The sequence below is a fragment of the Pseudonaja textilis genome, chromosome 2 (genome assembly GCF_049901715.1).
Source record: "Pseudonaja textilis isolate UNSWEBS1 chromosome 2, rPseTex1.2, whole genome shotgun sequence".
Lineage (NCBI taxonomy): Eukaryota > Metazoa > Chordata > Lepidosauria > Squamata > Elapidae > Pseudonaja > Pseudonaja textilis.
Genome location: NC_141991.1, coordinates 47,387,896 through 47,415,817, shown reverse-complemented (window position 1 = coordinate 47,415,817; position 27,922 = coordinate 47,387,896). Strand labels below are relative to the sequence as shown.

At 37.3% G+C, this 27,922-nt stretch overlaps 2 protein-coding genes across 5 annotated transcripts in view; one reads left to right on the top strand and one right to left on the bottom strand.

The window, feature by feature from the left end:
* Nucleotides 1-27,922, top strand: part of MGLL (monoglyceride lipase) — a 164,551-nt gene that overhangs the window by 14,172 nt on the left and 122,457 nt on the right. The window contains exon 1 of one of the 3 annotated variants that reach the window (XM_026723323.2): nt 21,143-21,246. The exons of 1 other annotated variant lie outside the window; for it this stretch is intronic. In XM_026723323.2, the coding sequence (XP_026579108.2) occupies nt 21,195-21,246 (52 nt within the window). In that variant the 5' untranslated portion in view covers nt 21,143-21,194. Of the gene's footprint in view, nt 1-21,142; nt 21,247-23,140; nt 23,158-27,922 lie in introns of those variants that run through there. One more of the 3 variants, XM_087923786.1, reaches the window with a different exon arrangement.
* Nucleotides 1-27,922, bottom strand: part of KBTBD12 (kelch repeat and BTB domain containing 12) — a 72,557-nt gene that overhangs the window by 38,553 nt on the left and 6,082 nt on the right. For both annotated transcript variants that reach the window (XM_026723271.2, XM_087923784.1), the window contains exons 2-4: nt 17,366-18,539; nt 15,582-15,852; nt 5,014-5,164 (exon numbers count right to left, since the gene is read on the bottom strand). In XM_026723271.2, coding sequence (XP_026579056.2) covers nt 5,014-5,164; nt 15,582-15,852; nt 17,366-18,435 — 1,492 coding nt within the window. In that variant the 5' untranslated portion in view covers nt 18,436-18,539. The remainder of the gene's footprint in view (nt 1-5,013; nt 5,165-15,581; nt 15,853-17,365; nt 18,540-27,922) is intronic.

The following is a 27,922-nucleotide window of genomic DNA, read 5'->3' as shown; positions in this document are numbered from 1 at the left end:
AGTGATATATCACTTTGTAATCACAATTATATGCCTAATTTGCCTAATATGATCCAAGTACTTTTTAAAAATGTGCCCCTTATCAGTTCCTAGAATTCTAAACTAAGTTGTGGTAGTTAGGAATTCTAGGAATTGGAGTTCTAGAACAGCTGGAGCATACGGAGGAGGGAAGGCTAAGATACTACATGATGTAATGCACCTTCTATTTCAAGTATTGTTTTTATTTTTTCAGATTTAACTCTCATAATATTACTGACTTGTTATCAGAACTGAGCTGATTTCTCTTCATTCTTTAAGAACCCTGAAAAATCTGGAAATCAGTTTATTTTAGAAAGTATATAATTATTTCAAAATAACTGTTCAGGCTAAAGTAACGTGGCTTCTTCTTCCTGTGTCCTCCCTATTTTACTGTTTCTTTTGGTACCCCTTCAATAAATATTTTATGAAGGTGATTTTCAGAATTTAATTGAAACTCGCTTAACTGCTTAAAACTTTGTAAAAAGCTCTCAGCCAGAGCTGTGGAGAAAACAAGATTTTAATGAGATGGAATTCTAGATTGAGGAAGATAAACAGATATTCTTTGATATTCCAAATCTTTTATAATAGGATTTCTCCTTTAATTCTGCCTGCATGTTCTTATTTATAAAAAACAGGGATTACATAACAGACATACAATGTTGCAGGAACACCCTTCTTAGTCAGGCTATTTCCCTTGCTGAAGTCTTATATTTCACAGAGTATTATTCTTCTGGAAGAGTTTGAGCTGGTGCCCTTGGCAAAGCTTCTTCTAATTTGCCAATTGTTGGTAATAGATTTCCAGAGATTCAGCTGTGAAGGATTTTTGCCTTTTCTTTTTAATGCAAGAGATTAAAATGCATGACCTCAAATGGTGCCTTCCCCATCTGGTTTGCTTCCAAAAGTAGCTGAATTCAATTGGCTCTGTCATTAGGAACACAATACCACTCTTTCTTGGGCTTCTGAATAAATATAGTTATGTTCCTGGGAAAATATGGGGAGAAACAGCTAAGATCAGTCAAATCCTGTGAGTAGAATAAAGAATTTAGATCCTCAGGAAATGTTCCTGTTCTTCAAAATATTATTTATCATTTAAGTACTAAGGGAGTCTCAAGAAGTTTTAATTAGAGCATCAAATCATGACTTGATAACTATTGGGAAGGAAAAATAAGTGGGCAATTATTGGGAAAAACAATTAATTCCAGTTTTCCTCCCATCCTTTTTCTTTCTAATGACACACAGTCCAAACTACATGATATGGTAGATATGCAGCTTGCTGCTGACCTACCATTTTTCCTTACCAATATGTCCTAAGGCTTGGCCCAGAGTGAAACTAATACATATAGTGGGAAGATTGAATTCTTCTCCCAAGAAGTCTTTTGGTTCTGCAACAACCCACATGTGTTTACCCTTTGTGAATGTAGCCCTGTTTCTTAAAAGCATAACTGAAAATAGTATCTTATATAATAACAGATAACAGATAATCAGAGTTGGAAGGGACTTCATAGGTCAACTAGTCCAACTCCCGCCCAAGCGCTCCCTCTGATTCCAACCCTACACTATTTCTGACAAATGGCAGTCCAATCTCTTCTTGAACGTCTCAAGGGATGGCACTCCCACAACTTCCAAGGGCAAGGTGTTCCATTGGTTGATTGTTCTCACTGTCAGAAAGTTTCTCCTTATTTCCAGGTTAAATCTCTCCTTGTTCAGTTTCCATCCATTATTCTTTGTCTGGCCTACAGGCGCTTTAGAAAATAGCTTGACCCCTTCCTCCCTGTGGCAGCCCCTCAAATATTGAAAGACTGCTATCATGTTTCCGTGGTCCTTCTCTTTACTAGACCAGCCAAGCCCAGTTCCTGTACCGTTCTTCATATGTTTTAGTCTCCAGTCCCCTAATCATCCTGGTTGCTCTTCTCTTTACTTTTTCTAGAGTCTCAACATCTTTTTTATAATGTAACCAAAACTGGATACAGTACTCTAGGTGTGGTCTTACTAAGGCTTTATAGAGTGGTATTAGTACCTCACTTGATCTCAGTTGTATCCCTCTGTTAATGCAACTTAGGATTGCATTAGCTTTTTTGGCTGCTGCTGCACACTGCTGCCTCCTATTTAGCTGGTTGTCCACTAAGACTCCAAGATCCTTCTCACGGTTACTGCTATTGAGCCTGCTTTCACCCAGCCTATATGTGTACTTTGGGTTTTTCTTGCCTAAGTGTAGGACTTTACTTTTCTCTACACTGAATTTCATTTTGTTAGATATGGCCCACTGTTCTAGTCTGTCAAGATCCATCTGGATCTTGAGCCTATCTTCTTGGGTGTTAGCTATTCCTGCCAGTTTAGCATCATCTGCACATTTGGTAAGTTCCCCTTCTATTCACTCATCTAAGTAATTAATGAAGATATTGAAGAGTACTCGGCCTAAGACGGAACCTTGTGGCACCCCATTGCTTACTTCCATCCATGTAAACTTAGATACATTTAGGACTACTCGTTGAGTACAGTTTGTCAGCCAGTTGCGAGTCCATCTAGTGGTGATGCTATCTATTCCACTTTTTTCTAGCTTACTAAGAAGTAGGTTGTGATCTACTTTGTCAAATGCCTTGCTGAAATCTAAATCTATTATGTCCACAGTATTTTGCTGGTCTACTGATTTAGTCACTATGTTGAGGAATGTAATAAGATTGGTTTGGCATGATCTGTTCTTAACAAACCCGTGCTGACTGCTAGTTATTACTTTATTTGTTTCTAGATGTTGGCAGATCTGTTTTTTTATTATCTTTTCCATTATCTTCCCGGGTATTGATGTTAGTCTGATTGGTCTATAGTTTCCTGGGTCTGTTTTTTTCCCCTTTTTTGAAGATGGGAACCACATCAGCTCTTTTCCAGTCCTCTGGTAGTTCCCCAGTGTTCCAGGACCTACTGTTCTTCTCTTGTCAGAAATACACTGAAATATCACCTCCTAGGCTGTACACACTTAATAAATCTTACTTCATTTGTATGTACACATATACGTATATCCACATGAAAAGTAAGGGCTTTAAAAACAGATTCTCTTCCAGTTCCCTGCATTTCTCTTTTTGGGTCATAAAAAAGCCACCAATAGCTAGTGTTTGCCCTCCAAAGTTAAATTCCTTTAATTCCTACACCTCTCAGTTCCAAATCAAAATGATAGAAAACTCGTTCTTTTTTCCTTTTGCCAGAACACCTCAGGGTGTTCATGGTGAGTATGCATGTGTTTGTTTAAAAATATGTAATTATTGATTATTATGACCACACAAACCTATGCCCGCCTCTTTCCCCTCACCACCAACACCCCTTAAATGTTTACAACTGTAGGATCTTCCAAAGAGAAAAAGCTTTTACTTACTGGAATCCAACAAATAGAAATAATACCTCAAATAGTAATTAGAATAGAATAGGAAGGGACTTTGGAGGTCTTCTAGTCCAGGCCCCTGTTCTGGCATTTCAGATAGGTGGTTGTCCAGTCTTTAAAAAACAAACAAACTCCAGTGACCTATGATTTCTGAATGCAAGCTATTGATTGATTGTTCTCACTATTAGGAAGTTTCTCCTTAATTCCTAGTTGTTTCTCCCTTTGATTAGTTCCAACTATTGTTTCTTGTCCTGTCCTCTGGTGCTTTGAAGAATAATTTGACTCCCTCTTCTTTGTGGCAGCCCCTCAAATATTGGAATTCTGAAAGCTCTAGCATAGGCCTTTACTGTCATTCTGAGTTCATGACTGGTCAATGGATTAAACAATAATTCATTGAGCAGGGCTGTCAATTATTTTTCCCCTCCCTTGTTTATCCTCCTCCATTGCTTTTTTATATGCAGAGATTATTTCTGAATCCTTCTCCTATATCTTTAAGGAGGAAAAACTGGGAACTTTTGTATGAGGGAAGTTGTTTGCTAGCTTCACAAAGATTCAGGAGGGACAATGATCAAAATAGAAAATCTGAGCAAATATACAGCAAAGGTCCTAGATAATAATGTTTTCATATACTTGACTAGCTTCAACTTCATTCTCATAAGACCATTAGGGCAATCATACTAAATTGGAAAGTCTGAAACCTTGAGACTAAAACGCTGAAAATGCCACAGAGAGCAGAGAGATAATTTAATGATTCCGCACACATTAATAAAGATAATTAATTTTCTTGTGGCCATCCTGCCAACAGTTGAAGATAGGAATAAATTTCTGCAGTATTTTCCTGCCATAGAGACTGCAGAAAAAAATGACAAAACATGTTGTTATAATATAAACCATCTAAGTCATACACTTCTGTTCAATTTGGGACATAAATATCAAAGGCATAGATTCATGCTGGGATGTTGCAATGCACATTTCTTCTATGTTTCTATATTTACACTTTGTACTGGATTCCTGTGGTGGCTGAGCTTTAGATCAATATTTTACCTAGTATTTTTATGCATGTAAATTGACCTGGAATGACATACCTATGTTGACATCCTATTTATTCATAACAATTTAATCTGCAGAGAGATTTCTAATGTACTATTGCAGACTATTTTCAACATAACACCTTCACCCTCCAGGTAGTTCTGCAATTCCCAGATTTTTCCAATCAGCATACTAATAAAAAACAGAGGCTGCACTGGCTACATTGTTGCTTTGTTAACCCAAAAAAATATCAGAACCAAATTATGCCCCCTGATTGGTAAGTAAGAATGCAGTTTCTAGAGTGAACCAGGAAATAAACCAAGGAAAAGTTTAATACAAGAATTATATAAAATGGAGATAACTGCTCTTTGCCAGTTATTTCATACTGTTTTCTTTACTAATAAAAATCAAGTTTGCTCATCCTTAGTTCATTGACAAAGCAATACTTCTTATCTATATATTCTCCCTGTTCCTTTACTCTAACTTAACAAGAAAGAGAGTGGTAGGGGAATGAAATCTTTCATTTCATAGAATCAAATTGCTAGGAAAAAATAAAAAGTGGCCCCTCTATCTCTTAAAAATCTGTTTGCTCTTACCCAAGACATAAATCTCATGGTTGACTACAGCTGTGCTGAAGCGGTATTTCGAATACTTCATCGGCGCACACTCTGTCCATTTGTCTTGGCTTGGGTTATACTGCAACGTTCGGTTGCTTAATCGATCAGGCTCATCATCAGGAAGATCCATCTGTGTGAAATATGACAGCCATATAATAATACAGCATTTGGAGGTACAGCTGAGCAGATAAATAACACAAAGACATCAATTATAGCTGCAAAGTGATTCATACCAACTAGTAGAACTCATGACTTGTGGCTTCGAAGTACATTGAAGAAGACACAGGAATAACGACACACATATATTCTGCAGCAAGGAAGCTGAGGATCTGGATAATAATAAACCATCTACAGACTCAGCTGTGACAGCACATAGCTCTTTTTACAAGGATGCCGTAAAGGCTCAAAGAAGAAGTCAAAAACCACTTATTTCCCCTTGAGATCAAATTTTGATTTAGCTTCTTATTTGATTAGGCCACAACTTCCCAGAGGGAGTTTTAAGATTTATCTACTAATGCTTTAGGCGAAATAAGATTGCATAACAGTAAAAACTAAAGTCTGCACTTCTTTTATTTTTGAATGAATTTTGAACTCATCTTTAGTATGCCTTCCTTCATTTTTCTTTCTCTATTGTAATCAGGGAAGGGAAAATAGTTATTAGACCTGATTGTATGAATAATATTATCTCCATTTATATGTATATTTAAACTGCTACATGCATGTATGTCAAGATAGATATACTGTAAGAAATGGGAACTTTTTTATTCACTAATCAACTGAAAACAATGGCTCTGGAACTAGAAGGAAAATGTACAAGTTTAAAAATAAATATTTTCTTTTTAGCACCCATATTCATACCTCTTATAAAAGATAGTTAGATAGTTTACTTTATTGCCATTGCACCTTGTACAATGAAATTAAATGCCATCTTCAGTGTACATCATACTAAGAAAACTATAAAAATAAAACAAAAACACACATCCTTCACATTCTATACAATTGAATTGAAATCCTCTGATACTAGTTTTAAAAAAAGGATGTTCAGGATGAGATGGATCTTTAAGAATGTTTAAGAGATCAACAGCTAGCTTACTATTCTAGCACATGGGCTGATAGGTTAGCAATAACACTCTTAACTAGAGGTAGTATTCAGCAGGTTCTGACCAGTTCTGGAGAACTGGTAGTGGAAATTTTGAGTAGTTTGGAGAACCAGCAAATACCACCTCTGACTGATCCCAGCCCCCACCTATTCCCTGCCTCCCAAGTCCCAGCTGATCGGCTAGGTCTTTTTTTGTTGCCCTGCACAAGAGAACAAAGCTGGAAAGCAGGCTAGTGGGGTGGGTAGGAAATGGGGATTTTACAGTATCCTTCCCCTGCCATGCCTACCAAGCCATGCCCACAGAACCAATAGTAAATTTTTTTGAATCCCACCACTGGTCTTAACGCAAAGTTATAGATGGAGGCAAACAAATTAATACTGGCCAAATAAAGATTGCAAAGAGATGGAATGGAAATTGCAGAGCAAGTTTAGGAAAACTACATGGATAAAGCTCAGGAATGGTCATTGCAGTTGTGTATGGATCTAAAATAGAGATTATAATTGTGATAGTGGTGAATATCTGTAGGATCAGAGTGGAGGTTCATTTTCCAAACTTGTGGGTTGGCTTCCAAACATTTCATTACCAGACTAGGTAGCATCTTCAGTGGAATTTAGGGAATATCAGTGTTAATGTTCTTCTACTTATAAGGCTTGGTGTGGTCAGTAGATCTTATGATGGGAGGATCATGTCAGGTGAGTTGTGATGGGTCAGGTGTGGGTCACATCAGGTGAGGGTGCTTGACATCTTTCTCTGCAATGGCTATCCGAAAAACTTTATATTCTGATACACAGCACCCAAACCACAACTCCCCAAGCAAAAACTAACCCTACCATACACAAAAGGAGTATCAGAAATGACAGACAGAATTCTTCAACCTCTAGGAATAACAATAGCCCACAAACCCACGGCCACAGGAATTATCCAGAATCAAAGACAAGAAGGATGAAAAAAACCAATGTAATTTACAAAATCAGCTGCATTGCAACTAATTCTATGTGGGACAAACATCACAACAATTGAAAACCAGAATCCATGAACACCAGCTGGCAGTCAATCGCCACATCCCAAATTCCTAATTGCTGCCCACAGTCCACACTGACACCAAACAGCACCAGTTCAATTGGACCAATACAAGAATTATCAGCCATGCTACTAACCACCACACATGCGAGTTTACCCTCTACCCCTCAATCAGCTCTTCACCTCCCAATGACCCCCACCTGACAGGATGTCCCCATTACAAGACCCATCACAAGACCCTAACCTGATGGGACCCTCCTATTACAAGACCTACTGTCCAAATCAAGCTCTTATAAGCAGAAGAACACCAACAATGACATTCCCTAAATTCCACTGAAGATGTTACCTAGTGTGGTAACAAAATGTTCAGAAACCAACTCACAAGCTTGGAGAATGAACTTTTGCCCTTAGAGATTATAATTGTTCTGTCCAGTTAACAGAAACCTCAACAAAACTCATAAATATTTATATTTTTTTTAGTTTTTTTAAATATAAATGCAAAACACAAAAGTATCTTTCAGATGTTCCAGCATTTAGTACAGTAGTTGTAAACAGAATTGTAAATTGAACTTTGCCTTCAAGATCAAATGATTGGAGAATGTGTTAAGAAACTTGATCAAGATAAGAGGAAATAAGTAAAATAACCCTCCAAAGTTTGAAATGTGATTAGATATTTATCCTTGATTCTCTAGATTCCATACCTCACTACCAGCATAAACTAATAACAACATACAGAGAAGCAAAATGCAAAGAAGGAGCTCCAGTTAATATTTAGAAATAGGTTTAAGTTCAATGGGTAATAAAACATTCTTTTTCTTTTTTATTTTTTTTCTTATTATATGAAGCAATGGAGTAATTTAAGAAAAGGCTTAGAAGGAATCTAGAGGAATAAAAGCCAGAGTAAAATAGGCATGGCATTAGGAGGCCAAGAAAATTTTGGTCTAATATTTTGTTTTCTGAGCCTGGTCTCACCAACTATTATAAAAGAAAGTCAAAATCAAAGATAGGAAAAAGCTTTACATGGGACTGCCTATGTATCTCAGTAGTTGTAGCTGGTGCAGAATGCAACCAAATGAACAGTCTCGGGCATCTCTAGGGTTGCGCCTGTAACACCTCTGCTGTGTGCACCCTACATTGGGTGACAGTTTGCTTCTGGGTCCAATCAAAAGTGTTGGTTTTCACCTTTAAAGCCATTCATGGAATGGGATCAGTTTACCTGTCTTGTCCCAATTATATCAACCCATACACCTGGTTAGGCAGAGAAAGTAAGTTATGAGCCTGTTGGTTAAATCATTTTGACTGGTGGGGTCTAGGAAAAGAGACTTCTCTGCTGTTGCCCCCACCCTATGGAATATCTTGCCCCCAGAGGTGTGGCTGGCCCTCACTTATTCAGCCTCCCCCCCCCCCGCCTTTTTTAACGTTTTAACTTGTTTTTTTAGCTTTTGTTTTATTTTATTTTTCTCTCTGTTTCACTTTATTTTTAATTATTTTTCTTTTATATGGTTTGTATTTGTAAACTTCCCAGAGTAATTTGGGTAGTAAGATGGGAGGTGTCTAAATCTGATAATAAAATAAATAAAATAGTCTTGAAGAAACCAAAAGAGCTTAAATTCTTGTGAGATAGTCATAGGATGGTATAGAATGTAAACTGTTGGATAGAATGATTCTAGGGATTGAAAGAAATTTAGGAAACTTCTTGGCTCCGTGACCAAGTGAAAGCTAATTAAACTGAACCATAAAAAAGCCACACCAAAGGACAATGCTGAATTCTGTCACATGTAGGGAATTTATACTTTGCTAAGACTCTCACATCTATACTTGAAATCCAGCAGCAGATCTTTTCAAGGAGTCCCAAGGTCTCATGTTCTGCAAACACTAGAAATGAGACTCCATAGCTTCTGCTCCAGAAAATTCACACAGTCATACATCTCCCAAACTTTTTCATGTTGGACATACTGACTTCTAGGTATGCTCGCTACCTCCAGCTGCACATCACAATATATCAGTGGGAATACAGGCAGACCTCAATTTACGACCACAATAGGGATCAGAATTTCCATAGGTAAGCAAGTGAGTTGCAGTTTTATGATCTTCTTTTGCAATGGTTGTTAAGTAAATCACTGCAGTTTTAAATCATGTGATTGCTAAATGAATCCAGCTTCCCCATAGATGTTGCTCATCAGAAGCAGGAAGGTCACAAATGGCAATCACATGATCTCAGGACACCACAATCATCATAGATACAGCCAGTTTGTCATGTGCCCTAATTCTGATCATGTGAGTATTGGAATGTTATGATGGTCTTAAGTGCAAGAACTGTAAATCACTATTTTAATGCTGTTGTAACTTCAAACAGTCGCTAAACTACAGCACAATCCTTCCAACGGTTCCAAGAAGGCTCCACACCTCCATCACTCAGGTGACCCTGATGACACAGATAAATCTCAGGTGACCTTAATGACTTGCTAAAGTCATGCAAATATGCAACTGTATAAATCCTTCCATTCCTCATCATCAAAGCTGAAGAAGCTTCTTGGATGAGAAGCGAAACGTCTTCAAAGAAAAACCAGAAAGTCCAATTGCCTCTTGAAAAGCACCTTTGGGACAACCATGACCTGGATGACTGAGAATCTCTATAGACAGTCGCTAAACAAATAATTGTAAGTCTAGGACCACCAGTAACATCCTGCACACCAAACAGGTTGTACTGTAGTAAGACTAACAAAAGCTAAGAAAAAGGAATACTTTCAAGACCAGGAACATGTCCTTCCAAGAGCTGGTGAATTTAAAGGTACTCTCACAGATTAGTTAACTAGGCTGTGACCAGCAATTATTTATGCATATATTTTCAGCTTCATGAGAACAATTACCTTCAATCAGCAGAGGAAGTACAGAGACAATGAGACTTTGATCCCTTTGCAACCATCTGTGTTTTTCCCCCTATTCTTGGCAGCCTTCAAACCTCTGGCTCTGCTGCCTTATTTGAAACAAATAGATTCTTTGGTCAAATGCCAGGATGATGCCAGTGAAAATATAATTCATAAACTACATACATATAGAAAATTAACATGTCTGGATTCTTCAGTAGAAATGTTAACAAGATTGGATGGGCAAGTGGACATGGAGCCATATGGCTCATGGAGCCATATGTTGCTTCTAAATCATGAATCTCCAGAAAACTAAAACAGATGAACAAAGCCTACTAGAAAGTTTCCATTTTAAGTCTCTAGCAAATGCTTCCCCTACAGAGTTACTGCAGTGATTACTATAAAGTGTGGTCATTCTTTGCAGTCAGCTATGGTCAGCTAAGCAAAAGAGGGTAAAACAGGGTGCATTCTCTGTAGCCACCCAATTCCACTCAACATTGTCACTGATAGGAACTGATGAGGACTGTAGTTCAACTATAGTTGGTGGGCTACCAGTTCCTCATTCTTTTCTTTTAATTCTTGAAAAATCACTGTGATGTTGAATTTAACTGGATTCGCACATTGTGAGCTGCTTTTTGCCACATTACAGTAATGAGTGTGTGATCATGATAGCCAGTGTGGTTAAGGTGTAAAGGTGTTTGACTATACTGGGGAGGCCCAGATTCAAGTCCACCCCCAGCCATGGAAGTCTACACAAGGCAAGCTGAGACAAATTAGTCTCTTTCAGCCCAATCTACCTCATAGGGCTGTTAATGCAGGGAAAATGAGGGTTATTATGAATGCCACTTTGAGCTCTTCAATGGAAGGCAGTACTATGATAAACAAATAATCTGGAACATGATTTTACATTCAACATTCAATATTTTTATTTGTTTGTTTGTTTATCAGGTTTCTGTATTGCATCTTTCACCTAAGTGACTCTCGTACTTAGCACTTAGATTTACCGTAGACACCACTTCATAGTACTTCATAGTACTTTACTAAACCTCTAAAGAGGTTTAGATAGTCAGCATACTTCTCCCAACAATCTGAGTCCTCATTTTGTCAACCTTGGAAGGATGGAAGGCTGAGTCAATCTTGAGTCAGTCAGGATTGAACTCCTGGCAGTCAGCAAAATTAGCCTGCAATACTGCATTCTAAACACTGTGCCACCAGGGCTCTTAGGTAGGTAGGTAGGTAGGTAGGTAGATAGGTAGTCAATGCTTATAAATATTATTACACTATGAATATACAGAAGATTAAAGAATATACAGAGGTTCTTCCTTGTGGGCCGAATAGTAGAAGGTAGAAATTAAAATCCTGCACAAAGTGCCTGAAGAAGTTTGGAATCTGGAGTGCTATTGTTGGGAGTGCTATCTGGAGTGTTTGTGGGTCTGTTTCTACTTGCTCAGACTATATCTATGTAAGTAAGCCTGATTCTATCATTCTTCTGACAAATTCTCCCCGCAAAGGAACTTTTCCATAAAAGATTGCGATATGATTTGTGGAATTATGAGGTTAAGGAACAGGTAATTTCATACAAGCCATCATATAAGAATTAAGCACCTACAAAAATCCTTGTAGGATTTGCTCGGGTGAATTTCATATGTAGTTTTTCATGTAGAGAAACAAACATGAAACTGCATATTATAATCTAAATTATAAAGATGATATACTGAAAAGCAGGATTGATCTCATCTACAGCTCAGAAAATATCACTGAGATGATGTAATCCTTAAGACTGATATATTGATTTATTCAATTTCTTCTCCATCCCCTCATTCTCTTTTAATTTTCTATTGTATCTTTTAGATTTTATTTCTAAACTTGATGCATCATTTTTTTAAAAAAAATTAGGCACTTTGTATAAAGTTAAACATTTCAATGGCAATCCCCAAACACTTTTCCTGTGTTTTCCCAAATTATTTGTGTTTAAATTAATATATAAAACAATAAAAAATAAAGAATAGGAACTGGAACAATATTTATATATATTAACTACATCTCCAGGTATCTGAAGGTCTGTTATATAGAAATTATATAATTATATAGAAATTATATAGAAATATATATTTGCTAAGGTACACACTGCCTTCATGCTTTTTATTTTCTTTTTTTATTTGCCTAATAGAATCTGGGGCAAAACCTTTATCCACTAGCCTGAAAGGTTCATTTAAATGGGTTGTCACCAATTATTTTGTGAGAGAGAAGTCACAATTAACCTCCTAATTCATGCAAGATTGGTGTTAAGAAGACCCAATATAAGAATGTAAGATTTCTGTGAGATTGATCATTCAACCAAATTGCATCCTGTTTCATGCAGAGGCCCATCAAGTCCTTCTGCAAAGCTCTTCACTTTGGCTCAGCCTTTTCTCATTCCCAAATTCCTCATGTGATGCTTCCAACTCTTCCCCCATTCCCCCTGAATCTAATCTTGCAATTTAGCCTGGGACAGTTGCCCATCTAACAAGCTTGCTTTCCCCACAATTTCTAGTTTCTGTCCTCTCTCCATAACCGTGGTCAGATTCGTGGCTCCAAATAGTCTTGCCATTTCTGGCTACAATTTCCTCAGCACAGAAAAAGGAATACGAACTTGGTCTAGCAAAAGTTAGTCTAATATATTTACCTCATGAGGCATATAACAAAATGACCAAATCTACATTGGGAAGTGCAGCACAGATTGGGTGTGACAAACTAATATTTTGTCCCTGCTTCAGCATCTAATATCTGAGACAACTGACTCATTTTGCTTAAAAGGAGGGCTAGTTCTTGTCTCAAGTTTTCACAATATACTATTAATTTAATATAGTAGCTAACATAAACTTCACAATCATTTTAAGCTCTAAAAGTTTCTAGAAAGACTACCCAGAACTAGGCTTCTTACATTAACCTTTCTAAAAAAATATATATTTGCAGACCTCAATTGTTTTTCATTGTAGCAGTTTTTGTATTGATATGTCAGCAACCCTTTTTGCTCTCTGAAAGCTGTTTAGCTGTCACTACTGTAATTTATTGCCTCATCTGCAATCCAATCCTGTCTAATCAGAAATAAATCTTATTAAATGGAATTAGTCTAAGTTAGGTTTACAAATAGCTAAATGTAATCTAAAGAACCCAACAGTCTCCAGATTTTATTTCCCTGAATTAAACTAGCTTTATATTGACCTAACATTTCTATATGATTTTTCTTTTCTTACATCAGAGGCTAATGCCATAATAACATAAGAAAATATAATTATTTGAATTGATTCGTTTGTATTTCTTTTCTTACATCAGAGGCTAATGCCATAATAACATAAGAAAATATAATTATTTGAATTGATTCGTTTGTATTTTTTGTGCTCTTGGGACAGAAACATCAGTATGCATAATAGCAAAATACCCAATCTCAAATTGCAATCCTATCACATATTAGTTTTTCACAAATTCAAATAAAATGCTTCCTGCTAATCTTCCATATGTGTAGCAGTGCCATATTCAGAAATTATACAACACATTTTCATATCTAAGATAGAAAATACAGAGCTCATTTCTAGCTGTAAAAGTCCAATATAGAAATAATACTTCTATCCAATGTTTGGTGAGGTAGTAGTGCAAGCTACACTCACTTTTTAGAGGGCAGCTAATACCCCTTCATCATCAACGAATTACATTTTAGATTTTCCCTGTGAAAAATTTAAACTGTAGAAAAGTCTGGGTATTTTTCAGAAAAAAATGCTGTAGATTCTGTTATTGCTATACCTTCATCCTTTTTGAAAGACAACGTGAGCAGCATGTGTTCCAGCTAATTGATCTTCCTTAACTCCCTCACTGCTACCACTCAGAGTGACTTTAGTAAGGCTCTGTAATATGAGAGCTGGTTTGGTCTAGTGGTTAAAGCATCAGACTAGAAATCAGGAGACTGTGAATTCTAGTCTCACCTTGGACATGAAAGCCAGTTGGGTGACTTTGGGCGAGTCTTGACCCTCGACATCAGCTTGAGTGACAAGCCAGTTAGTCCATTCCTATCACAACCAATGAAAAAAAGTGGACCCTGCACTTGTGAGAAAATGTTAGGATGCAACATAATACCAAGTGTGTGGACATTCATAATGGCTTTCATATAAAGGTATGGGGTTTTCTTTGCCTGCATTGCCACAATCATGATTGCAGTCACTGAGGATTATAGTTCTCACCCTGGTTATAGAGTTTCTGTGACCCAAGCACATTCATTTAAATTCTTAAACATCAATCTTCCCTCACCCTCACTTTTCACAGAACAGTCTGTCAGAAGGCTCCCCCCACCTTTGAAATTATTGGCTAAATGTGGACTAATAAAATGCATGTATTATAAGTGGAGAGGAGGTGGCTAGTAAGTTACTTAATTTTTGTGGCACAAAGATGAACAGATTTTTATTACTTCACACTGCATAACTGCAGTGAAACTGTGTTTGATGTTTTCTGACAATTTTAGACAAATAAAAATATAGACATGCTCATGATTATATTGTTAGGAATTTCAGCATATATCTGAAAAGATACAAATGACTCAGAAGTGTTCAGAATTTATTTCAATATAAATGGCAAACAAAAAATAGTTAGCTTGGCAGTCTGGCAAGCCTCATATAAAAATAGTAGTATTCTCAATAGTGTGCAAAATGTATTGTAAATTGACTTCTAATTTACCACAGAAGAATAATCAGTGAGCAGCACTAGAAACCCCTCTCTGGAAGAAGTCAGAATAATTTTTAATTTGCTTTGTGTGGTTTTATTCCTTCCATTCAATTGTGTCCAAATTATGAAGTGTTCCTGCTCTCTTCTTGGCAAGGTTTTTCAGACGGTTTGCCATTAGGGCTGAGAGAAAGTGACTGGCCAAAGATGGGACTAGAACTTGAAGTCTCCTGATTTCTAGCCCAATGCCTTAACCATTATACCAGTCTGGCTCTCCTGCTTTCTCTCTAATGAGTCCCAAAGTCTGCCGTTAAAGGCAGATTATCTTTCCTTGTCCATCAATAAGGTCACGTTAAGTGCAGACCAAATTTCCCTCCCTCCCTCAGTGACATTCAAATCAAAATAATTTTTCTCTTCTAAAATTGGAATTGGTGTGTTGCATTAGTCAAGAGAACAAACCGGAAAGTCCAGTTAAAATCTCATTTTCCCTCCTAAATAATAACTGTTTGATCTTGAGCAAGTCAGAATTCTTCAGCCTCAGAAGCAGCCAGTGGCAAACTTCATCTAGAGAGAGGCTGAAAAGTCTTTACCAATTACAGCAGACAGTAACTGCATTAACTGAATGCACAGACTGATCCAGCATATGCACTAAGACCCGAAAGCCAAAAGGATTTTTTTTTTAAAAAGGCAAGAGAAAAGAGGTGTTACCCTACTGCCTGAAAGTCAGCATATCCATCAGCAGTAGCTTTTGTAATTTTTCTGAATGGCAATGATTGCAGTTACATTCCAGCTGTGAAGGCTGCTTTAACAAGCACAGACAATGGCTTCAGAGAGCACTCTATGTCCTCAAACGCTTAGCAACGTTTCTTACCTGTGGGGTCCATCCTCCGATGACATAAAGCCTGTTTTTCACAGCAACAACTGCATGACAAGCCAATGGCACTGGAAGCGGGGCCAAAGTTCTCCAGTTCTCCTGCTCCATGGAGTATTTCTCCACAATATTGGTAATTTGATATTGGTTTTTCAGTTTCATTTGACCTCCTATGATGTATAAATCATCATGGATGGTGCCTAAAGCATACAGTTCACGAAACTGTGCTGTGCACAGGCTTTCCCAAAATCTATTTCCACGACCCTCATACCTGTAATGAATCGATATATTAGAATTTCCTTCATCACAGTTTAGCTATGTATTTCTACCTAACTTTCTCTCCTCAAATACAGCTATTATTCTTAAGTGGGATCAACATGGGGTTAAAAAAGAATTTTAATTTTCACTAAAGTCCAATGGGATAAATTGGCACATCTTTTCAAATGCTACGGTTTTATAGAAGTAATTTTTCTGAATATTATCCTGTTTCCCCCTTCCACTCTCCCTCTCAGTTTGAGTACATAACTGCCCCCTTTCCCCAATTGTTTTAGCCTTGATCAGTCATTATTGTCAGAGAGGTACCTGAATATTAGGAGTACAGCAGAAAATATCTTTCACTACTGGCTAATGAGTATCTACTCACCATCCTCAACATATTCTGTTTGTTTCCTATCCTCTCTCCATGTGAATAAATATGTTAATTAACCAGAGCAGCAACTGTCAGGTTAACCCAGCAAGACCTTATGTCACCACAGTAAAAGCTGAATTATGCTAAAAATATTCTGTAAAAAAATCATTCAACCTTGGGGCATAACTAGGGGCATAATCACCATTAAGAAAGTGGATGAAGTCAGGAAAGGAAATTTCTTGCTAGAAAATCTGTCTATTACTATTATTTAATATTATTATTATTTAATTTATTTACTGCCCATCTTGCAGTTTGAGTTGACTTCCCTTTGCTTGCTATTTTTTTTTATAAAAAGGCAAAATCTGACTTAGTAATGCATATGTATATTCTTAGAAGCTCAATTCTAAATGTATTTAAAGCAATTTTCCTAAAGTTTAGTGGGAGCTATGGCAAGGACTATACTTTTCATTTTCCTTCAATATTACCAGAGGCAGCACAAAATGAAGGCACTATAGTTATACATTTTTATTGTCCCCATGACTGAAAAAGGGCAAAATAACTCCAGAAGGAAAGAAGTTGCTTATCGCATTATATCTGGCACCTAGAGGGCACTATAGACCTTGCCATTATGTCATTAATGAATGAGCATACACCTACTGTGATTGCTTCATTCACAACATGAAGTAACTCTGCTTGAGAGACCTGTTTTAAATATGTAGATATAATATATGCTGTGTTCAGTCAATTTAGAAGCCAATGGAATGTTTATAAAACAATAGTGCAGGATTCCATCCAACCTTTAAAAATATTCCAGAAGAACTTCATCCCTTAACAATGCCTTTTAATTTTGCAAACATAATTTATAAAGTTGGATGATGACTTAGAATTGTCCAAAACTTTTTTGCATTTAGTTAAGATTGTCTTCCATCATTATAACTGATCTAGAAAAGGACCCAAAGGAAAATTATTCATTGGTTAACGTTGATGTTAGTAGTTGTATCATAGGCTTAGAGGAAGTTTTAAATCACACAGCACTGAATAATGCTTGGGGGGTACCACTTAAATTTGTCCTTCTATGTGGCCCTTTGTAATTTTAGGTGCTGGGAGCAGAAATGATATGGGAATATTTTGTATTTTAGTGTCCCTGGATACAAACCTATAAATTTCAATCTTCCTGGTCTTTTGTCTAGACATCTTGGTAGCACTCGCCTCCCCTGCAACAACAATACTGTTGTTCTCAGTAACCACACCGGTGTATATACTGCCAAGGCCTTCTGCATATTTTGGAGAAGAAATGAAGTAGGTCTTTTGCGTTAGAGGTGCGTAACAGAAGCTGGCCTCAGCATAATTACCTTTCCTTGATCGGATCCCCCCTGAGTTATTGCCAATGCAAAGGAGAAGTGTAGTGGTCTCCATGCCATACCGAAGGCTGAGGGAAGGTTGATTGGATTTTTTAATTGTTTCTAAGGCTCCCTCAATCATGTCAATACACTGGGAATTACACAGAAGCACCGTGTTCCTTTTCCGAGCTTCCACCAGGAATGAAGGACTTACAAGTACCAGTCTTACTTGCTTCAGGAGCTCAGTGAGATGATCTGCACGCAACTTCTTACTGTGGTTAACCCATCTGAGGACTAAGTCCAAGATGCTCTCTTCTCTGGATACATTCAGATCATCGGATCTGATCAGGCTTAGCAGTTGCTGAGCTTCTACCTCTAATATTTCTTCTTGCTGGCTCACCTCAGTAAAGTGCTGGTACAAATATTTCCTGGCCCGTTCAGATAGTTCTTCTGCCCCAATGTGCTTTGCAAAATAATAGATCCCTATAGAGTTGGAAGCTTCAATGTGATCCATCATGTAGGTTTGACATTGACTAAACACGTCTTCCATCTGCATAAAAAAGGCAGCAATGGCCACATTTTGTACATTACAATTTGTGAGATGCAATTCAGAGGTGTACATGTAGTGCAGGAGGACAGATACACTTTCGGCTGCTATGTCATGTAGCACAACTTCTCTCTGTGTGCATTCCATCAACCCACAAGTAAACATTGCTTTGAAATAGGGGCTAAAAGCAGCCAGGATCAATTTGTGGCAAGGGAATTTTTTTTCTTCAGCCACTAACACCACATCAATCATTTTAGTTAAATCTTTCATACATTTTATTTGATCCAGTAAATTCAAACTATGCTGCTGCTTCCTTTTACCTCCAGACTTGTCATCCATGATGGAATATATTTTAAGGTATTTTCTGGTGCTTATTGGAGTTTTAAAACAGCTATTTGTACATCTGAGAGCTCTCAGAATGAAATTCCTTCATCATTTTATTCCTAGAAAGGAGAAAGAAAAACATATAATTTGCTATATGAACACATGTTTAAAATTCTGATAGTCAAATCATATAGTTATGATCCACAGGCAGTAAATATTTTGAACAAATGCATCAGAAATATATACTAATGTGGCTATATTAGAACAGAAAATTTATCCAAAGGTTGGAACATTGCACCAGAGATATGGATTTAAGTTGTTTGGATCTCTGTATACCAAATTCCTTGCACCCAGAGATTTGAAGCCCATTTCCTCTTGGCAATTTGTGAAGACATCAAAACAGCAGCGCCCTACCATGTTTTTAATCAGAACAAATGTTTAACAGTGGCCATTAAACCTTTTTTTAAAGGGTTTATTAGTTGTATTGTCTTATTTTGTTTTTTAATTTAACATTTTATTCTATTATATGCTACTGAGTGTTTGTGGCTTGCAGTGGGTTACAAAACCTGTGGAATGAATGAATTGATGAATTAATGAATTAATGATTTTATTTTCCAACTGAACAAAAATTAGAAGAAGATAGTGTATTTTCTACTATAGAGCTTAATATCAAATAATATTTTGATTCTGCAGCTGGTTTATTTTTAGAATTTCTGCCTAATTTCTAATGATACTATAATGTATACACTGACATATACAATATTCATTATATAAATGCTAACAATTCATGCAATGTTGAATACATTGTAGTGTTTACATAATATTGAAAGGTTCATAAAAGAAATTTTGCAATCTTTATCCATTAAAATTTTTATGTACATGTAATTAAATGATGCTGTAACTTTCTTTAAACAGTCCAATAAGAATCTTTTGAGAAGACAATCACCACTTCTATGCTATACACATAGATAAATGCTAATGCTGTTATTTGAGAAATCCATCTGTTAAAATCCCACATTAAGCTTTTCACAAGAACATTTTTTCCTCTAGTTAACAATGTTTTCAACATTAAAAGAGGAGCATCACTAGATTCCATTCCCCCTCATCTCAAACCAACTCTTAATGCATAGAAGACTTCCACTGAGATAACATTTTAATAACATTTTGAATTACTGTAGGCATTCTGGTCTGAAAAAGTCAGCATGGTGTACTGGTTTAGATGCTGAACTAAGAGCAGGAAAACCTGAGTTCTATTCCTCCCTTTGGCATAGAAGCTCATTGTACACTCCATCTGCAACAAGCCAGCTGGAAAACAAAAACCCTCACTGCATCATTTATTGATAGCTTTGCTGTGAGAACGAGGTGAGCACAATGCAAAAACAAGCAGATGCTGCAACCAAGTGGGATAAATGCTAAGAACAAAAGTAGCAGACAACCAGGTTTGACAGAGCTGCCTAGGTAGAGCTGTGAATCTAACAGTTCACAGGGAACACAAAGGGGAAGCAGGAAAGAACATCATCTCTTCTTGTTAGATCCCAATAGCTTATCAGAAAGGCTGGATTGGGGATAAATAAAACATACTGTTTTATTCCTGGACCTATAGGTTGCCATGGGAGACCAAACACTTGCTCAACTTCCTGCAGAAAGCCTGGCATGTACAATGTTAAGAACAGCAAGATTCTGATATTACTTCAGCGCCCCATCCTAAAATACTCCTGGCAACTTGCACCTTGCCCTGCGCATGATCACTTGTGGAGTTCAGCCATCTATTCACTTCAATGATGCAGCCCAAACATTAGAGGACAGATCTTTCTTCTGCCACAAAGCTGAATGTTTTACAAGGTCACACAGCAAAGCTAGCCTTCAAGTAATCTCTTCTGAAATTCCAATCTCATTAGGTATGCTGACCACAGATTTTTAAGACACAGATTATTTGTTAAAGCTGAGTGCCACCCATGTTAAAGGCTTTTCATTACAACTTTGGTATAGGTTGAGTGACAACTATTGCTGCCATCTTCAAAGGATGGACACATGACTGCATAGCTTACTGGACTCACAATCCTTGGGGAAAATGTCCTTGTCAAAGCTGTTTTCCTGTCAGTGAGAGCCCCAAATTTTTCCTCTTAGTTTCCCCTCTCTGATCACCAATCAGCAAGCAAAAAGAATAGGCTCAAAAAATGATTTGACAGCTGGGTGAGATGCTGTTATACTACATTTTAATTCTACCTTTTTATATAATTTAAATCTAATCCTCCTGTCTCCTTTTTTTACCCCACAACAACAACCCTGTGAGGTGGGTTGGGATGAGAGAGAGGAATCAGCTGAAAGTCATCCAGCTGCCTAAAAGAAGTCTTACCAGCTCCTGGTGTCTAGGCCTGAACCTTCACCACTACACCAAACTGTCTCTCCAGTGGGTTTATTATTCTTGTTATGATTTCATTAAACATATAATTAAAAGATCTGGCAGAACAGGAAAGTCTTTATTATTTCCCTGACAATGGGAACAGGGAGAGAGCTAAGGGCAATTCTCAAGGGAGTCTGTTCCAGGATTGGGAGTCCTTCACTTGTGTTGGCAACAAACAGGCCTTTGAAAGGGCTTCTTGTTGATCTTGAAGGCTGGGGAGGTTAAAGTTGAGATAGACTGTCTTGGGTAAGGCTTTGAAGCTATCTTGAGATTTAAAAGTTTAAAACACTGTAGCTCTTTCAGCACAAAGAGAATATGATCCCTGGATTATGCAACATGTAACAGCCTCTTTGCTGCATTTTTACACCAGATGAAGCTTCTGGACTCTCTTCAGGGATTACTGTGTGAGGAATGCAATTCAGGTAGTCTAATAATGATATCACTAAATTATAGATGACTATTTTGAAATACTGCAACTCTAAGATTTGATGTGATATTCTATTTATAGGACAGATTAATTTACAAAGATAGTAGTTCTAATGGACAGAATAGTAGTACAGTTCTAAAAAAAATAGGGGACTGTGCTTTTGTGATTTCGTAAAATGGGTGAAATCCATGATTAATATCATATCAGAATTAAAATCACATGTCTGATATTGGTAAAAAATAGCACAAAATTATGATTATGAAAATGCTTACTCTGTAACATTGTCTAACCCACAATGTAGGTTGAGTACATGCAAGGTTTTTTTACAACAATATTGTAAGTACATTGTTTTTATGAATTATTTAATTTAAACAAATGAAACTGAATTAGGAAATTTCATTGTCTAATTTTTATATCATATTCTTATATTTCTGTTTCTGTTTCTATTTTTAATTACTTAGCATAGCTGTCATTCAATTTTCAAATCTGTCTGTGAATATTCTTTCTAACAAATCCCTCTGGGAATACCATTGCAAATATTACTTTTTTGAAATGCTATGTTTATTGGAAATAGTTATCTTTAATGATGGAAAGTGCATTAAACACCTTAAATTTTACTAAGGTAGATAATCTAAACATAGAAAGAGTATTTGAGTTCTAGAGAGTTATCTTTTAATTTTCTTGTATTACAGATTAGTTTTGTAGAGATGCAACATTTGCAGCCATTCATTTTTTCATGGTCAGATGGCAGTGGAGACTGCTTAAGAGTCCCAAATTTCTATGAGTTATAATAAGGAGTGGATATAACACAGATATCTGTGGGGATTTTTCCCATGGAAAATCCTTCTCCAGAGAACATGGTCTTCCTTTTCATGTCTGTCTGAAAGGTAATCCTGCTTTTCTGGGAGGCATTTGGGAGATTCACAATGGAATTACTATCATTGTTATTTTTATTTACTGCATTATTGTTAGTGTATTTTACCATTTGTCTCAAGTCTATTAGTAGATGACTTGCATAAATAAAAGTAATTTTTATTTGAAAAAAATAACACAACATTCTGTTAAATATAAATTGATGAGGAAGCAGGCTACTGATTTCTAATGAATATTTTAATTTAATTGCATTGTTTATTTCTGTGCTTGTTCTATGAATGGGCTAATCCATTTTGTTTGTAAGAATGGTGTGGTTGATGAGTCACAAAACAATTTCTAATCCACTTTCAGTTCAGTTTATGTGTTTCTCAACTTTGCAGACCATTGACACATGGAACAGAAGAAACACAAGCTTTTAAATCTGAATCTTGGAGGTAAAAGCTTATCCACTTATTTTTATAGGCAGCACTTAAAACCCAATTTTGCTCAGTCCAAGCAGAATAAACCAATCTTCATTCATTGTCTCCGCTTTAACCTTCCCAATCACTTAAATTCATTGAGATTTCTGAACTCCTGAAGTAACAAGTAGTCTTTCCTCTATCATTGCAAAAAAGAAGTTTAAAATCTTCAAACATTATCCCCCGCCCCCCGACAACAGATTAACTAGATGTTCTTATACAGGTCTTTGGTGGTTTGCAAAAGCCTTCCTCTTGAGAGGCTACAACGGAGCTGTTGCAAGAAAAAATAGAAACTATTGCCAAATCCAGAGGAATAGTAATCCTTTCTTTCAGTATAATGTCAAACAAAAGATCCTGAAAAGCACACTAACTCCTATCATATGCACATGTGCAATAAAAACATCATTTACAACATGTTCCTGCATGTTGGCACCTTGCTACGGACATACGGAGAGAGAGAATCATTACATGGAAGGGCTTTTATTCTTTAGAGCAGACTTTGGTTGTGAAAGGATTGTTTCTTAATGTGAGAAGTTGTGGGAAGATTGAGAAAGGAATGGGAAACATAGCAGTGGGTAAGTCACTAACAGCTAATCTCATAAATAGCAATTCAAGCCTGGGACAAATCTGGGGAAAGCATCTTATAGTAAAGAAGCTCTGCCTTCATTAACTTACTATAAAGAATGGTGGGAAATTCCTGTTGCCATCTCCAAATTCTGTATTTAGCATTAAGAATACCTTAACTGAAATCTGTGGGATTCTTGCTTCCTTGATCTTGCCCATTTTTGAGGGGTCTGTCTCTGATTGCTTCTACCCATATCCTTTTCTACTATGGTTTGATATCCTTTCCACTGCAATTTCAGTTTTATTGGCTGTTCTTCCTGGTGGACTGACTGTTTAGAACCAGTGGCTGAGATTCAGTATAAACTTCAGTAATTTTAGAATGAATATTCAGGTTAGTTCTGCCCACTGCCAGCAGTTCGATTCTGTCTGGCTCAAGGCTGATTCAGCCTTCCATCCTTCCCAGGTCAATAAAATGACGACCCAGATTGTTGGGGACAATATGCTGTCTGTGAACTGCTTAGAGAGGACTGCAAAGCACTATGAAGTAGTATATAAGCCTATTGCTATTTTCTTCAAGGGGCTGTTTGGTTCTGAAAGGCTGACATAGCATTTACATCAGATGCCATATCTTCAAATCCTTTCCAAGCCTCAATGGCATATTGTATGTCTTTTGTGTATTAGCCATATGTGTCTTATGAGCAGAAGCAAGCTTGCATATCTTTATTTCAAAATATAAATTCTTAGGCTTCTCTTTGTAATAATCCAAATTCTGCTAGGATTAATCCAGATGTCTTACTTCCTCACAATTGTAATAAACAGGGGTAGAGAGAAGGAGGCTTGCCTTTGTTGAGATCAGCAGTATACATTTCTTCTTAATTTATTTTGGATTTTCTTTGATAAATTAATAATTTCTTCACATATGAATATAGTACAGTGCCAGAATGCATAATAAAAATCCTTCTCCCCATCTAATGAAATATTTAATAAAATTAACAATAGAATATGAAGCAGTGTCAGATGTATTTAACCTGCAGCCCTGCTCCAATTCTACAGTTTCTCTAATTGCTAAGTTTTGAATAGCTTATTAAATCTGTAGTAGGTTGCTGCAAATAATAGAAATAGCATTAAACTCTGAATACACAGGAAAACAGTACAGACTATAAGCTTCTTTTTCATTGCATCCATTGGTTGCCTTTTTTAATCTTGACAACGTTAATTTTGTTTCCCTTCAGTAACTCTTGCTTAAATTTAGTAATTATTAGGGTAGTTAACACAGCATGATTTCACATTATTTAACAAAATCCTAGCAATTGTGCTCTAAGAGCATCCTGTGTATCTGTTGTGTCTAAATGTTTTAGAAATATTCAGACCATGTGGAGAAATAAAAAAATAATTGTTTATAAAAGTTTAATCCTGTATGGGCCTATTTAATAGACTTAGCCTTATTTACTCAACATACTAATTCCTGAGTAAATAAAAGTCTATGTCAGGGGTGTCAAACTTGATTTCATTGAGGGCCAGATCAGGAATTTTGTTGCCCTCTGTGGGGTGGTCATGGCTCGGTGGTCGTGGTAGACAGGGTGGGTATGGCTGGGATGGGCGTGGCCAGCTCAAGATCGCTTATGTCAGGGGTGGGACTAGGGCAGGTGTCAGGGCCTAATCCACTGGAGGAGCCTTTCGGGCCATGCAGGCTCCCCCCCAGATGATAGCATGGGCTGCCTAGGGCCCTGGGCCATGGGCGCCCAGTCCTTGAGCTTCTCCTGCTATTTCATGTGAGGTGCTGTCGCTGGGGTGGGGGAGGTTATTTTATTTTATTATATTTATTTATTTGATTCTTTTTAATTAATTTTATTGTTTTAAATGAGTTTTTATATTCTGTAAGCTGCCTTGAGACACCATGTGTGAATAGGCGGCAATATAAATTCAATAAATAAATAATATATAGCCATATCTTCATGGCGATGATTAGTGTATGCAGATACCTTGTGTCTGTAATAAGGTTGGTGCAAGTTTCTTCTTCACATGGAGGAGCAATAGTGTTGTGCAGATGGCAGAGGTATTGGACAGTGAGGACAAAAGGGAACCAGTCAGGGAGTCTGGAGAGGACTTGGACGAGGGTCCTGCATCTGAAGCGGAGATGGAGCCAGGACCATCTGAGAGTGAGGTGCTACCTTTGGAGCCTTCGGAGTCTGGCAGCAGCGAAGCAGAGGACCCTGGGGAGCCTGTTCCCAGTGCGTGTGTGCGCAGAGCTGCTAGAAGGCGAGAGCATCTGAAGCAGTAGGGACGCCTCGGGAGTAAGGCTGGGAAGTGATTGCCAGGGATAAAAGGGATAAAAGTCAGACCTCAGTGATGAAGAGCTTTGCAGGAAGCAAAGTAGTTCAGTAATTTCTGAGTCCTTCATGAAGCTCTGTACTCTGGTTGTTTTTTTCTGAGTGTTTGGGTTGGTTTATGTTAGCCTTAATTGGACTTCTGTTTCTTGGCTGCATTCGGCAGCACATGCTCTTATCTGGAGGAACTGTGTCTTTTGGCTGGGAATGCAGTTTGTGTTTTATTAAGTTTGACGAAGCCTGGGTCAGAACAACTAGTCATGAGACTGGTGGATAGATTTTTGGTTCAAATCTACATCCAACTATGATGCTTACTAAATTACCTTGGACCAATCATTTCTCAGCCCAGTTGTGGAAATAAATTTGCACAGGAGGAAATATGTGGCTTGCATTATTCTGATCACCCTGGAAAAAGTGACATTAAAAATAATACATTTGTTGCTTTCTGTTACTAGAGAAGGATTATCTTACCTTGTTAGCACCTTTTCTGAACACTTCTTGTTTCTTATTAGTGGATTTCTCTAAAAAACCTATACTGTACCTTGACATTGCAAAATTAATATTACAGGCAAAATGATAGGAATATGTTCCTGAATTGAGACTCACCACCAAAGTTGAGAGCAGTATGGTTAATGACTAAGATGCTGGACGATAAGTGGAGAAACTCAAAACTATTTGTAACCATTAAAGCAATTTTGGGCTCAATTGTGGTCTTCAGTCAAGGACTGTACACTATATTCTTGATTATAATAAAGTGCTTTTTATGCAGCATTTACAGCAGTGGCCCCAACCTTTTGGGCACCAGGTTCTGTGGAGAGAGGTTTTTCCATGGACTGGAAGGGGTGTGGTTTCATGTGCTGCCTGCATCCGGTGGATGGGGCTTCACTTGTTTGCGTGGCCCAGTTTCTGGTATGCCACAGACCAGTGCCGGTCCGTGACTTGGAGGTTGGGGAGCCCTGATCTACAATATCCATGTTGGTGGTTCAAATGAACCTGATGTGTGTGTGTGTGTGTGTGTATGTGTGGTGTTTTTTTTTTTAAGAAAGCACCTGAAAAATTTGTGAGTCTAGTCTTCTCTACTAGTATGTTTGACAGTTACTGTAGTTACTCATTAATTATAGTACATGTGAAAAAGTCCATGAAACAAGTAAATTGAATGTTGATAGAATTTGTTCATATATGATCTCCCCTAATAGGATTAATTTTTAAAAGACTATACATTACAAATTGGTTTGAACTTCTCTAGAAGAAATGACAGTGTATAAACACACAACACACATACACATAGACACACAAATATATTTCTGACTGCAAGTGTGACACCATTCCTTCCCAAGATAACATAAATCCTTTATACTCTGCATGAGGAGGTAGGCTGTTCTCCAATAATTAGAAGGATTCTAAAGATTCTGAAACTCAGCTTCCAGAATCAGTCACAGATAAACAGTCACTCACAAAAAAATGGAGAAAAATGTGTAGAGAGGTAGTCCTCAGGTTATGACCACAATTGATCCCCAAATTTCTGTTGCTAAGTGAAAAATGTGTTAAGTGAGTTTTCCCCATTTTACAACCTTTCTTTCCATAGCTGTTAGGTGAATCACTGCCACTGTTAAGTTAGATGATTGCAAAAGGTGATGACATGACCCTGGGACCCTGCAACTGTCATAAATATGAGTCAGTTTCCAAGCGTCTGAATTTTGATCACTTGACCAAGGGGATGGTGCAACGATCGTAAGTGTGAAAAATGGTCATAAGTCACTTTTTTGAGTGCTGTTGTAACTTTGAACAGTCACTAAAGGAACTGTTGTAAGGCGAGACCACCTGTACAAGATATTTAAGCAGCTCATTTCCATGTGAGAAATTCACAGATTCTAGTACTTCCCCCTGTGTAGAGATCTTTGCAGATGTGTGATAGAAAGTTTATTTACACCTTTACACAGGCTGTTCACATTCCCACACATGAACATCAACATCAACATTCTAGAGGAACCCACAACATCACAGTTTTTTGTTTTTTTTGCAAGATGACAGTTAGATTCTGTCTTTCGTTCCTACTTATTCCCAGCCATGTGCACATCTTGCTCGCTTCTTCCTCTTGGCTATTGGGAGGAAAAAGATGGCTTATCTTCAATCATCGGCACCATACCTCTTTTCTAACTACATCAGCATAATTCAATTTTGAACTTTTTGTCAGGTCTCAAGAGGTTTTGCCTCAGAGCATATTGATAGCTGTAGTTAATGAACGAATTATACAATTACCAGGGATCCTATGATGTCATTATGAACCACCCATATATCTCATCACAGCTGGATGCACATGGGTCTGTAGGGATTCCTGTGCAATCACGTGTATGCTGGCTTTAGATCATCCCACTCTGTATTTATTGACATCGTGGTGAAAGATAAACAACAGAGCAAAGAACTGTCCGTGATTAAATGAAAACATGAA